A 14,688-nucleotide genomic window follows, 5' to 3' on the forward strand; every position below is an offset into this window, starting at 1 on the left:
TTCTCTTGTAATTTATGGATTTCAGCCATGCGCTCAGATCTAGAAAACAATAGGCATAGCAAAATGCTGTAGCAAATTGCAGATGACACAAAATTGGGTGGGATAGCTAATACCCTGGAAGACAGAAACAAACTTCAAAGTGATCTTGATAGGCTGGAGTGCTGGGCTGAAAACAACAGAATGAAATTTAATAGGGATAAATGCCAAGTTCTACATTTAGGAAATAGAAACCAAAGGCACAGTTACAAGATTGGAGATACTTGGCTCAGCAATACTACAAAAGAGAAGGATCTTGGAATTGTTGTAGATCGCAAGCTGAATATGAGCCAACAGTGTGATATGACTGCAAGAAAGGCCAATGCTATTTTGGGCTGCATTAATAGAAGTATAGCTTCCAAATCACGTGAGGTACTGGTTCCTCTCTATTCGGCCCTGGTTAGGCCTCATCTAGACTATTGCGTCCAGTTCTGGGCTCCACAATTCAAGAAGGACGCAGACAAGCTGGAGCGTGTTCAGAGGAGGGCAACCAGGATGATCAGGGGTCTGGAAACAAAGCCCTATGAAGAGCGACTGAAAGAACTGGGCATGTTTAGCCTGGAGAAGAGAAGATTGAGGGGAGGCATGATAGCACTCTTCAAATACTTCAAAGGTTGTCACACAGAGGAGGGCCAGGCTCTCTTCTCGATCCTCCCAGAGTGCAGGACACGGAATAACGGGCTCAAATTAAAGGAAGCCAGATTCCAGCTGGACATCAGGAAAAACTTCCTGACTGTTAGAGTAGTACGACAATGGAATCAGTTGCCTGGTGAGGTTGTGGCCTCTCCCACACTAGAGGCATTCAAGAGGCAGCTGGACAACCATCTGTCAGGGATGCTTTACGGTGGATTCCTGCATTGAGCAGGGGGTTGGACTCGATGGCCTTGTAGGACCCTTCCAACTCTGCTATTCTAGGATTCTATGATCTAGTTGAATGACCTTGTAAATGGGATTGAGATAAGTAAATCCCTATGAGGTGAGGTAAGAAATTATATGTGCAAAAACTGTACTTCTGATTAATTGATGTCTTTCCATCAGAGTGTAGCTTATGGAAGCTACATGCAGAAAACTGGGGAACAGTTTGTAATCTTAATATTAAACTCAGGTATTATTTAAATTGGTATTATTTAAATCTTGTATTTTTGTTTTTTTCCCCCCTCCTTAGAAATTTTTTCCAAGCAGCATGTGGTGTTCCTGAACCTGAAGAAAAATTCAATATTGATGAATATTCTGATATGGTGACTCTTAGCAAGCCAGTGATATATATTTCTATCGAAGAAATTATCAACACTCATTCAGTAAGTGAATGCAAAGTAGAAGCAGAAAGCTTCGAAACAGTAACTACTACATCTGAATTGCGAGGGATTTCTTTGAGTGGGAGACTGGGAGTTGCAAAATTAAGCTAACATGGATAGGTTGACAAGCACCTCGATCATTAATGCGTCTAACTGTAAGCAAATCCCTTTTGAAATGAATGGGTTTGAATAAATATGTGTTAACATTGGTGAGATAATTAAATTTCTACTTCACCATATCAATCTGGAAGTTTTTAAGAGTATTTAATAGCCCAGTATATTATAGGAGAAACTGGATTAGGTTTTGCATTTCCTTTTTTCTCACATTCGGGAGGTGCAATTTTTTAATATCAAAAACACAAGTGGTGTCTGTCATCCTTAATTTTGGGAGAGATTGCAGGAATATAATTCTCTGGTATTAATAAATCCTTGTGTGCTTTATTGTATAATGCTTCCCATTACCTTGATGTGAAAAATGACCTTTTCTTTGAAAAAATGAAGTAACAAATCTCACAAATCCTACTGTGTTTTGAACTGCTATTACATCATGGAAACTGATGATTTAGGATAAAACTGGTGTCCTGTGAATTGTTTGCATTGGATAAGGAACAGATGAATTGCAGGGATAGCACTTTTTAAACATGACTCATAGCATCTTAATCTAGATCTTTACCATATGGTCCTTTCAAAGGAACTACTCATAGAATAAATTTCTCCTAAAAACAAAAACAAACCATTGAGTACTTTCCATCTCTTGGTTTTATTTAAGGGTACTGAATAATGTGCAAATTTCCTTCATATATCTTAACGGCTATCTTGCAAACAATGCAACTATGCAGTGGATGTTCTGTTTTTCAGTCTGCGTATATTGAGGCTGAGTAAGATATGCAGACTAAATTGGTACTTCAGCAGGAATGTATATGATTTAAATTTAGCCTTATGTTTATGTTGTCACTTCGAAAGTTAAACAACAACTGCTTTTTATTGATCTCACCTTGTGAATTTTTCTACAACCATGCATTTAATAATTATCTGCACAGAACAGTTGCACAGAGGAAAAGTATTACCATTGCATAGCAGCGATATAAACCAGTTTCTCAGGTTTAAAACTTCAAATAATTGCCTTTACAACATGAGGTGCTGTATGTATGTTGAGAAACTGCTTTTAATAGAATGATTAGAATAATTGGATGCAGAAATAAGTTCTTCATTGATGTGTTTCCAAAGCAAAGAAACTTCTGCCTCTTAGTTTTCTATGAGCATCAAGATTTTTTTGTGTTTATAGCCTTGGTACTCTATAGTAGCAAGAACATGAAGGCCATAGCTTGATGGGGCGAAATCACGGGGCAATCCCCGGGATCACCCCTGTGCATTCACATGACACACAGGGGATCCCGGGATCAGGGAGGGATGATCCCTCTCTAGCCCCAGGATCTCGTCCTCCCCTTTAGGGCCGTTTTTTCTGCGGTCTCAGGCTGAGCCCGAGACCGTGGAACATGTGGCCGGGCACCACGGTTTGTCCCAGCTCCTCGCAATTCCTCATGAGGAGCCAGGACCCACTCACAAGGCACAGAGCTCCTCAGGAGCAGTGTGCCCATCGGGGGTGGAGTGGAGGGAGCGGGGAAAGTAATTATTATTTTTTAAAAAACTACCTTTTGCACACGAGCGTTCGAGCGCTGCTGTCCCTTTTAAAATTACAAAAAATAGTGGGTGCGATGCCTCTCCTTCTGATGTCATCACCCGACATGTGTAAACAGAGGGGGGATCTCGCAATAAAACCATCATGAGATCTTCACCCCTCCGCTGCAGACTAACAGGTAAGTCTAGCTAAGGCCGAAAAGTGCTGGAGAACTTTAGTCTGGGAAACTGTGGTATAATAGATATATTGATTCAACTGTCTTTCCCTCTCCCCAGGGAACTCCTGCAATGCTCATTCTGAAAAGAGGGTGGAGATATAAAATGTAATAAAACTAACTAAATTAACAGCATTATCTGGAAAAGATATAATTTAAATTGATACATTAGTTTTAGAAATATGTAGTGTTAGATATACCCAAAGGTAACAAGATGACGTCTCGCAAGAATAAGATCCTGGTAAATTCAATTATTTATTTATTTTTTGGTGGAAGTGAAATGTGCTGTCATTTTCTGCTGTGTTCAGGAAAAGTAGCACAATAAATGGGCCACGTGGTCATTGTTTACTTCCTCTTTGTTCCCCCATGTGAAGTGGAGGAGAAAGTAACGGTATGGCACTGCGATTTCCCCCCATCTGATGATGCTCAATGAGTACTGTAGTGATGATAAAACCATCTAGAACCCTAACACACACACCCAATCAAAATAGTCTATTTCTGCCATTGTGTTTTGCAGTTTGCAATTTATCTCTTTTTAAAAATGGTTCTGCTTAAATAGAAAGACCCTATGATACCATGGAAGACTGGGAGGATTCCTGCATTGGCTTTTCTGCTCTCAGTTTTAACCTCTCTCCTGCGTCTTTGTCATATTTTATATAAATATTGTGCTACTTTGTCATATTTTATATAAATACTAGCAAAATAGCCTGTCATACGACAGGTGCATTTATTTTGTTAGTGGTGAGGAAGTTAGTGGGTTTTGGCCCCTCTGCTAGGCCGGAACCTCCTGGCAGTTATCTTTCTTGGAACTTGGAACTTCCATAAAAGGCCCTGTGAGCTCCAAACTTTTGAACATGCAAATAGGAGAGAATGCAGAGGCAGTGGATTGGCCTATTGGTTGGCGATGTCATTGTGACATTGCCAACCAATAGGCCAATCCACTGCCTTTGCCTTCTCTCCTATTTGCATAAATGGCTTGGAGGAGGACTCTGTGCTTTTATATAAGAGATTGTGCTACTTTATCCTTGTAAGCAGGCAGGCAGGTATCATAACTATGGTGAAGAAAGTCTGTTGGGTTTTATTGCTTTAATATGGAAGCATTCATAGTGTGGTTGCATGGAGAACAGGCAAATCATGGGAAAGGTTAAAACCACTGTAGTGGGTATACTATTATCACAGTCTTCCACTTTTCTCACAAAACAAATAAAATTAACAGGCGTCTCAGGAATTGTATTTGTGTTTGAGTCAGTAATGACTCAGTGCTTGCACGAGAGGTTCCTTTCCTTTCCTTTCCCTTTGAGAAAAATAGAAGATACAAGAACAGGCAAGCTAATTACAGACAATCCTTCAGTCTGGTTATACCATTCTCACTTCTCTGTGAATCATCATATGTTTCAAGTATGATTTTTATGACCTTGTTAAAAAAACCAAACCAGTTCTTCGTTGAGGAAACACAGCTGCAGCACTAATTGTTATTTATAGAGTCTGATGTAGTTCCCGTGATAAGAATGCTAATATTTGCTGACGTAGGAAAAATATGAGTGAAAAATTAGCAGAGAAACATTTAATAAAAGCACTGAGTGGAGATGCGTGTTTTACTCCTTTCATGAGTGGAAAGAATATTCAGATATAGCTGCTTGTCCAACTTCTCTGAATATTTCTGAGTTTGGAAGGTTTATTTATTGGTCTCATGAATTTGATTGAATTATTTCTGCCTTTTCTCATTTGGAACCTTGTAGAAACTGAGAGGTTGACTTTTTTTGGATAATCTTGTAGATTCTATTATGAAAAGCACATGGTAGCCTGCCAAATAAAATAGTTAAAGGCAAAATATAGAGGTTGGTATCCTGCTAGTGTCACTCTGCTGACAGAAGGCATCTATCAGAAGAACAGAGAGGGAGGCAATTTTTGGTAATTTCTCCATCTTTCTGCATGTATATGTGTGGGTGCATGTGCATACATATACACACACTGCTCTCCAGAACATATTTTGAAGGATGGTAGTTGGATACTACCCAGAATCCACTCATGCTCTCTGCAATGAAACAGGGCATATTGTAGGACTAGTAAACTTGCAGTGTTGAAAGATGGAAAATATTAAGATACTATCCTTTTTTCATGTATTTTGTAAAGCAGGGGTGAGCAGAAGGTAGACTTCCAGATGTTTTGGATTTCAACTCTCAGAAGTCCCTGCCAGCATTGGTAATAGTCAGGAATGCTGGGAGTTGAAGTCCAAAACATCTGGAAATCTACCCCTTCCCTGTTGTAAAGCAAACACTTGATGGTAGGATGATGTTGTTTTTAATCCACAACACTTCACATCATTTTTTGCCAGGGAAATCAATTCCCCAATCTGGTGTCCTCCAGCTATGTTACTACAACTCCCATCATCCCCGGCCAGCATGGCCAATGTTGTCATCCAGCACGTTTGGAGGGCTTCAGGCTGGGGAAGATTGATATAGAGAATTGTCTCTATTCAGAAAGAACCTTTGGCACAAAAATGACGAGAAGTAATAGGTTTTAATAAAAAACACAACACCCTACTAGCAAGCGTTTGTTTATACAGTAAAATGGATTATGTCTTAATACTCTGCACTGCAAGGCTGCCATTCTACAACATGCCTTGTATGTTATATTACCTTACTTCTGAAGCTGGATTATGGATGCTTTAATAAAATAACTTCTCTGAAATTGCTCTCGGTTGGTGTTGAGTTTTTGTGGGGGGTATAAGCACACTGCTTTCACAGTCGCCAAAGGAGATTTTTTTAAAGTCCTTTATTTATTTATTTTGCCTGTCCTTTATTGTAGGATTATACTTCTGCTCTCCTCTCATGTGCACAAATTCTTCCCACCAGTTATTTTTTAAACTTAACTGTGAAACGTTGACTCTACGAAAGAATTGAACAAAAGATCAAAGTTCACAATTACATGTCAGTGTGGCACAGGAAACTGCAATTTGATCTATATCTTGCTCATGTGAAATGGGGATAATTTTCCTCCCAACTCAGGTAGCATATGAATTTTGCATTGTTCTTTAGGTGTAATGCCACCATATTCATTGGTTCCCCCTGCTCCCAAAGCCATGATGTCTCCTGCAGAGCTTATTCACATTTCCATCCTTCTTTTTTTGCAATTCTACTTCTGCCATGATGTATTTCTGTAAATGTTTGCATTGGAAACGTGTCAGATTTTTTCAATCGTTTCAACAAAGGCCATCTTCTTTATAGCTATTGCTGGAACATCAAGATGCCATTGCTCCAGACCAAAATGATGTCTTAAATGAACTCCTACAAGGGCTGGGGGAAGTTCCTGATGTGGAGACCTTCCTTGGTAAGCTAACACAACACAACAAAAACATAGTTGAAAGTTACACCTATGCATGGGTGTAAAAGAAATATAAATAGTGAATGTAGAAGGAAGTTTTGGTTAATGCACATCTTCATATATATTTAATGATCAGCTCCTAGTCCTTAGGATGGAGGCAGTGGAATTAAGTCATACAGTCTCTTTTTGTTGTTGTTGTTGTTGTTGTTATTCTATGAAGCGATGCTGTGGCTTTCTGAAACTAATAGTGTTTCAGTTCAGACTATTATCACTTCAGGATAGCCTACATGTTTCCATGTTTTAGCTGAATTGTTGCATTTTTTACATTCTGTTATAAGCTGCCTTGAGCTGTTTTTGAGAAAGGTATCTTAAGAAAACAAAATTATCATCATCATCATCACAATGCATTTTCCCCATTTTATGACTATAACGTTTATTTATTCAGGTATAGATAGTCCCAACTAGGCTGCTCTATGACCAGGGGAAGAGGAGACTCTTCCTCCCTTGAAAACTACGCATCAGCATGAATGGATAAGGGGCAGTGGTACACATCTTTGTTAAACTCTGTCCTGGCAGACTCGATAGCAACTTGGAAATTTATTGTCCCATTTCTCTCTCTCCTCCCCACCTGCCTTCATAATCTTCTAGAACAGAAGGTGGCTGCAAGAAGCTCCACTAGCTTGTGATTGAGAACTCAAAGCTGCTTACTTTCCCCCTTAATGTCTAGCCCATCCATTCAGATTCTCTTCAGGAAGAGGAGATGTTGGGAGGAAGCCTTTGACCCTCCCTCAGGGTTGCAGTTTAAAGAAAATGTGTTCCCTCCCCCTGGAATGTGCATTACAGTGTACATATTTCAGGAGAAACTTGTCCTTGTTTCTACCAGGTTTTGGCTGAAGGCTCCAAGAATCCCCATGTATGAATGTTAAAGCTGTCTTGATCCATTTGTTTCTAAACTGGAGCCAACTTTTCCCATTTTTTTTCCTTTTTGCAAGTGATTTGAACATTCTCAGTACCGTAGCTCTTTAAAAACGTGTGAGTGTGTATGTCTGAGTGTGAAAATCAAAACGTTTCCTGGAAATGGCTAATTGCAAGCAATAGCATAGGTGCATTTATAATAGACTATTAAATACCTCTGTGGGTAATTTGAATTTTGTATGTTGGGTTACATTTACCAACAAGATTTTTAAAAAAAAATAGTTTGTAGTCCATTTAACAGCATATGCTGAGTTTTTTAACTGAACCCAGAATAGTTGTTTTTAAATGGATATTGTCTGGTTTTGTTTGTTTTTTATGGTTTAAATTTTGTATATTTCTTTTTAATGTTCACTGTTTTTAACTTTTGTAAACCGCCCAGAGAGCTTCAGCTATGGGGTGGTATATAAATGTAATAAATAACAACAACAACAACAACAACATCATTCTTGAAAGTGTATGACCAATGCCTGGCAAAAAATATCAGAAGGCTAGAGGCATGCTGAATACCTCTTACAGTCAGGACAGGACTTCATTGCTCAAAAGTTCCTTGCCCCTTCCCATCTTCATAACTAGTGCAAGCAGAATCCATTGTGCAGATTATACAACTATAAGAAAATCTTCTTAATTTGTGTAGTAGGTACATAAAGGTTTCTGGATTTGCTTTGTTTTGGTGCAGATTCGTTTTTTTTAATGGACAGAGGGCATTTAGCCATGGCAGCTAACTGGCATTTTTATCTCCTTTTTTCTTTTTGTTCCAATATAAATCTCTATGATCAAAAGCAAACAGTTAAAAGCACTAATATATTTTTTGTCCCTCTGCAGGGGAAGGAGCTGTTGATCCCAGTGACCCTAACAAGGAAAACACTATAAGTCAACTTGTTAAGACAGAGATTTCCCTTTCACTGACTAGGAAATATGATTTACGGGAAGGTGAAGAACAGGACATCAAAGGCTTGATGATGAAGTATGTTTTTATATAATGTATTATTAGCAAAGCTTTTGTCAAAATTACTGTAATTTCTTATTAATTTAACAACTTGTTCTGTGCTACAGAAAACCTTTTGTTCCATGTAAGCTTTAGACAGATCATTGGAGTTCGTAGCTGAAAATAGATACTTGTTAATACAGATTTTAAACCCATACAATGCATTGTATGATACAATATCAAGCTTTACAGTATGTCGTCACTGGAGACAAACCCTTGGTTCATTCCCTAAACATACAGTGGTACATATTCCATGAAAGTATGCTCAGCACAGTGGACAGCAAACACAAAATAAGCAAATTATTTAATTAAGGGGGAATAGCCTGTTATATATTCTGAAGCAATATCTGCACTTTTTAGCAACAATAATTATAGTGCATGGTGATGACTCAAAATGAAACATTGGGTTTGTGACAATATTCAGATGCATCTTTATAGTCGGATGCTCTTGGAAAAACCATAGAAAGAACACACAGTAACTGTTCTCTGATAAGGCTTTATGAAAAAGAAACTGAATAGCAGGATGTAGATTAGACTTAACAGGAAACCAAAGGAAACATCTGCCTTTGAATTTACACTGTTAAAGAGTACTCAAAGTACTGTCTTTAAAAACAAATACACACATCTATGTTCTGAGTAAATATGGCCAAAATTAAGTTAGACTTTTATCCTCTGCTGTCATTTACTAGCCATGAGAACAAAGCTGTTTAGCCCTGTCCCACATAATTTTTACAAGTTCTAAATTCCTCCCCACACATCATACTTTAATCATTTCCCTGTGATAAGGGGGAACTAGGAATTCTCTGATAGCCTTATCTACCTCATTCTTCTTCAACCCACCCACACTCCAAGTTCTATGCCCATGGTAATGGCTGCAAGGAGCAATATTAAGTTTTTCAAAAATTCTATCCCACTGTATAACTAAACAAATTTCAACTTGGCTTACATGAGTTCAGTTAAATGACAATAAACAGATGCCACTTTTTTATTTATTTATTTAAAAAAATGCTAACAGTACAGGTCAGAAAATAGAAGAATAAAACAAAAACTACAAACTGTGGTATCAAATCTAGAGTCATTAAACTCTGGGCATTTAAAAGGGTGTTAGCTTATCACATAAACATATCAGACTGGGCAATACCAAGTAAGCAGGACTGAGGAGCATTCTTTATTTATTTGTAGCATTTTTGTGTCACTTCTACATACAATGTAAAAACATTAAAAACAACATTAAATGTAGGGTTATGCCTTCCCAGCCCCATTTCTCAAACTGCAAGGGCTCAAGAATCAACCCAGGGTTTTGTTTCCTTGGAATGAGGACACTCGAGGTGTTTTTGTGATATGCTGTTTATTTAAACATATTTATAGGTTGAGCATAAGTCAAAGCTAGATGGGCCCTTGGTCTGATCCAGCATGGCTCTTCTTATGTTCTTATGCTATGGAGCTGCCACATACTTTATATGAAAGAATTTTTAGACTCTCCTTCAGTAAAACATATTAAGACAGCATACAATAAAAACTAGACATCACTATCAAATCAGAGTTAAACATGAAAATCAACACTTCAACAACTTAAATTTTGGTCTAAAAATTCAGCAGAGTGAGTAAAACCATAATGAACACAAATTAACACTACATGGTAGAGAGCCAGTGTGGTGTAGTGGCTAGAGTGTTGGACTGGGAGTGGGGAGATCTGGGTTCTAGCCCCTACTTGGCCATGGAAACCCACTGGGTGACTTTGGGCCAGTCACAGACTCTCAGCCCAATCCACCTCACAGGGTTGTTGTTGTGAGGATAAAGTGGAGAGGAAGAGGATTATGTACACAGCCTTGGGTTCCTTGCAGAAAAAGAGGCGGGATATAAATGCAATAATAAATAAATAGAATGCCTGAGCGAATAAAAACATTTTTCTCTGGCACTTGGATAGGCTTATTATAGTTATTATTATTATTATTATTATTATTATTATTATTATTATTATTTATTTATATAGCACCATCAATGTACATGGTGCTATACAGATAACACAGTAAATAGCAAGACCCTGCAGCATAGGCTTACAATCTAATAAGTTGTAGTAAACAATAAAGAGGGAAGGAGAATGTAAACAGGCACAGGGAAGTGTAAACAGGCGCCGGGTAGGGTGAAGCTAACAGTATAGAGTCAGAACAAACTCAATATTTGAAGGCTATAGGGAAAAGAAAAGTTTTTAGCTGAGTTTTAAAAGCAGTGATTGAGTTTGTAGTTCTCAAGTGTTCTGGAAGAGCGTTCCAGGCGTAAGGGGCAGCAGAAGAAAAAGGACGAAGCCGAGTAAGGGAAGTGGAGGTCCTTGGGCAGGCGAGAAGCATGGTATCAGAGGAGCGGAGAGCACGAGCGGGGCGATAGTGTGAGATGAGAGAGGAGAGATAGGCAAGAGCTAGACCGTGAAGAGCTTTGAAGGTCAGCAGGAGAAGTTTATATTGGATTCTGGAGTGAATTGGAAGCCAATTCTGATACTTCCATTCATAAAGTAGATAATTTTATATAAAGTGAACACAGTCAGCAAGAAGAGCTTTTGGTTTTGCTTATATTTAAACTATTAAGACACTAAATCTGCAATCCTATGTACACTTACCTAGAAATAAAGCCACACTGAACACTGGGATTTTTCTGAATAAGGATAGCTGCACTGTATAATGCCTTTCTGTGAAATCAAAATTGTTTTAACTTTTCTATTAAGGACAAAAAGGCTTATTGTTGATGTGATACGAGCCCAGCCAGGAGAGTCACTTGCAAAAATCTTGGAAACACCAGCATCTGAACTTCAGGTAACTAACATCTTTTTACATGATTCTGAACACTTCATCCCAAGAGAGCTTTGTAAAGTACAAGAGTATGGTATGAAAGCTAGCTTTTTCCCTTCCAATGAATAAATGGAGCTGAATGTTATTTACTCATTACATTATTATCCTGTCCTATCTCCAAGGAATTTGAGGTGGCACATGTGATTCTTCTCTCCCATCCCACCCCATCCTTACAACTACCTTGTGAGGCTGAGATAATGTAAGTAGTCCAAGGCCACTCAGCAGACTTTATGGCTTAGTAGGAATTTGTACCTGGGTTTGTCAGAGTTTACACAGGGAATCTAGCCACGACATCACACTGGCTCTTGAGACAGTTTGGATAACCTCTCTCTAAATAGATCAGTTTGCAAACATAACTACTGAAAATAGCTTTTATGATCTCTGGATCCACAGTTTTCTTTCCTTTGTAGAATGTCAGTTCTAGTATTTAGTGATTAATGTTGTGATTTCTCCAAAGACACGTTTTAAAATTTATTTATCTAGTACATTTCTAATCCACCTAATAAGTAATGTTCTCTGCTTGGATTACAACCAGTTAATATAAACTCCCTTTTAAAATGCAAGGAAAAATCTAAAATTATAAAACTAATAGGTTAAAAAACATCCCTGAGGGGTTCAGGTCACACTTGACTGCAGGTGCTTACCAGATATAACCTCAAAATGCTTGGTTTAACATGTGCAAAATCCCATGTTGATGCTCCAGGACGATATTTTGATTGGCTTTGTATACTAAATGAAACACTTTTAACTTGAGTTTACTTGTTTATGTAGCAAAAATAAATAACTGTCTTAGGAAAATGTTGTGGGAAATATGTGGGAATGTTTGTGTTTAAAATCTTTTACGTATTTCGGGATTGTCAGTCTTCAAAATCTTAAAGGATCGGTGTTAGGAAGGAAACATATAATGAAGTGCTTATGATGTATTTTGGGAATGCTATACAAGCAGGAAAAGATTTAGAGTGAGAGAGACATTTCTAGAAGACCTATAATTACAGGAAAGGCTGCTGGAAATTGGGAAACACTTCTGGCTGAAAAGCAGAATGAAATAGTTAAATAAATAAACGCAGGTCACATTTAAACAAAAGAAAAGAAAGCTAAGTTGGGAAGTTTTCTGTAAATATCAGAAGGAGGGTGGCCACCATTCATCCTGTCCTCCTCTGAACAGAATAAGAAACAATGGATTGTATCCAGACTCTGTTTTCGTCAGCAAGAGTTCTCCTGAGTAGAGTTTCACTCAGGATGTTTCTGCTAGCAGAAACAGGTTTGGTGCCCTTGCTAAAAGTTTGGCTCCCACTGGACCAGATGATGCTTTATATAACTTCCAGCTACTGGGTTTACATTCATATTGGGCAGGAAAACTGCAAGCTCAGTCCCAAGCAGTGACCTGAACACAAAAGCCTTCTAATCCTTATAAGAAGCTAGTACACCTGTGAGTCTATGAACTATGCAAAGTTAATGTGCTTTCTTATTTGTATAAAGCTGTGAACTGCTCTTTCTCTTAGGAAGCTGAGCACTTAAAAGTAATAGAAAAACGTGCAATCTTGGATTCTAAAACTCCAGAGAAAATGAAACACAGTCGATCGATTCTTGAAGAAGGGCAGTTACCATTAGAACAAAAGAAAAGGAAAATCCAAAGGAACCTCCGGACACTGGAACAGGCGGGACTGGTTTCATCAGAAAACAAGTACCAAGAAATCATCAATGAAATAGCAAAGGTTGTTGGAATATTATTACACTTCTCCAACTATTTCTGTTCTTTCTTCCTGGATATAAATTCACGCTAAAGAGAAAATGCTGTCCCAAATCACTGCAGTCTGTATTCTAGAGAAACCTATATTCAAGCATACATGAAGATAGTCCAATAAATAAATGATAGCTCTCGATGCATGGACAGAGTAGTATTTGTTGGTCAACTTTAAAATATATTAGACATTAATTATATTTCTACTATAGTTTGACGAACTTTGACTACAAGTTCTGTCTATGTAATTCTGCAGTGATGTCTTAATGACCTGAATGAAGAAGAATTGGTGAGAGAAGTGATCAGAGTGTTGGCCAACATGGTGTAGCTTTAGTACTTAATTTCTAGGCAAAGGCATGTTGGACTTCAAGTCTGTTTAGAAGCGACTCTCTTATTTGGAATGCCCCTCCCCCCCACCCCTGATGCATGAAGACTTTTACAGCTACTTAGGTGTAAGTGAAATGCACTCTGCATCTGCACAATGGCAGTTCCTTGTATGTTTGCTTCAAATGTCCCAATATTGAGCCTTGGTAGTAAACATGGATGCTGGCTGAGCCCTGGAACAAATTAAGTCCGGTGTAGCTTCAAAATAAAGAAATACCAAAGCACATTATCTGAGCAGGTCAGGTGAATTAATTTAAGTGGCTGACTACATCTGTATTGATTTAAGAAGCCTGGCTACATCTGTAAAGTCAAAATCAGTATTATTTATTTGTAGGTTAGGTTTTGAGGATTAAAGACATAAAAGGTTAATGAATTATTATTTTTCTCCCCAAAAAATTCTTTAGGATATCAGAAATCAAAGAAGATACAGACAACATCGAAAAGCAGAGTTGGTGAAACTCCAGCAGACATTGAACGCGCTCAATTCCAAGAAAGCTTTTTATGAAGACCAAACAAATTATTACAACACTTACATTAAAACTTGTTTAGATAATTTGACAAGGAAGTGAGTGAAATATTGTTTTGCTTTTTTAAAAAATCAAATCTTTACCATTACAGATGGAAAGCGTCAGTGTCATCAAGCTGTAGAATTAAATAAAACCAAAATTGTACCATGCTAGACAGAATACAGTATATGAAGTGGGCTGAACATCACATAATAGATTACTGAGTGTTTGAATAATGCAACAAAAAATCTTTTAATGCAGAATCTTAGGCATGTTTAGACAGAAAAAAGTCCTACAATTCCCAGAATTTTCCAGCCAGCCAGTTTCCCCCCAGTTCTCTGTCTAAACATGCATAGGATTGCACCCTTAGTGATAAGACTTGAATATGATACTTTATATTTTTCAAATAAATAACTTCATTTGTGAAGCAGGTGGTCTGCACTATGAGAGTGCTTATTTATCGGTACAGGTTACCAGAAAATTGTTTTTCTATACATCCTACCACCCAAGCAAGAAATAAGAACTGATCATGTCAGCCATGTGTGTCTTGGTGCAATCCTAGTTGGTGGAAACCCTGGGATAAGAGTGGGGAAGCTGTGGCTGTTCAGAACTTGAACTATAACTCCCATCCTCCCTAAGCATTGGTCATGCTGGCTGGGGCTGATGGGAGTTGAAGGTCCAACAAAAATCTAGTGACCCTCTTGATGTTGTTGAACTGTAGTTCCCATCAGTCTTAGCGTAGCCAA

The 14,688-nt window shown here is 38.1% G+C and overlaps 1 protein-coding gene across 3 annotated transcripts in view; it reads left to right on the forward strand.

Moving 5' to 3' along the window:
- Positions 1-14,688, forward strand: part of IQGAP2 (IQ motif containing GTPase activating protein 2) — a 174,620-nt gene that overhangs the window by 157,489 nt on the left and 2,443 nt on the right. For all 3 annotated transcript variants that reach the window (XM_063127952.1, XM_063127949.1, XM_063127951.1), the window contains 6 exons: positions 1,202-1,334; positions 6,412-6,514; positions 8,306-8,447; positions 11,188-11,275; positions 12,814-13,026; positions 13,841-14,001. In XM_063127952.1, the coding sequence (XP_062984022.1) occupies positions 1,202-1,334; positions 6,412-6,514; positions 8,306-8,447; positions 11,188-11,275; positions 12,814-13,026; positions 13,841-14,001 (840 nt within the window). The remainder of the gene's footprint in view (positions 1-1,201; positions 1,335-6,411; positions 6,515-8,305; positions 8,448-11,187; positions 11,276-12,813; positions 13,027-13,840; positions 14,002-14,688) is intronic.

The sequence above is a fragment of the Elgaria multicarinata genome, chromosome 6, assembly GCF_023053635.1.
Source record: "Elgaria multicarinata webbii isolate HBS135686 ecotype San Diego chromosome 6, rElgMul1.1.pri, whole genome shotgun sequence".
Classification (NCBI taxonomy): domain Eukaryota; kingdom Metazoa; phylum Chordata; class Lepidosauria; order Squamata; family Anguidae; genus Elgaria; species Elgaria multicarinata.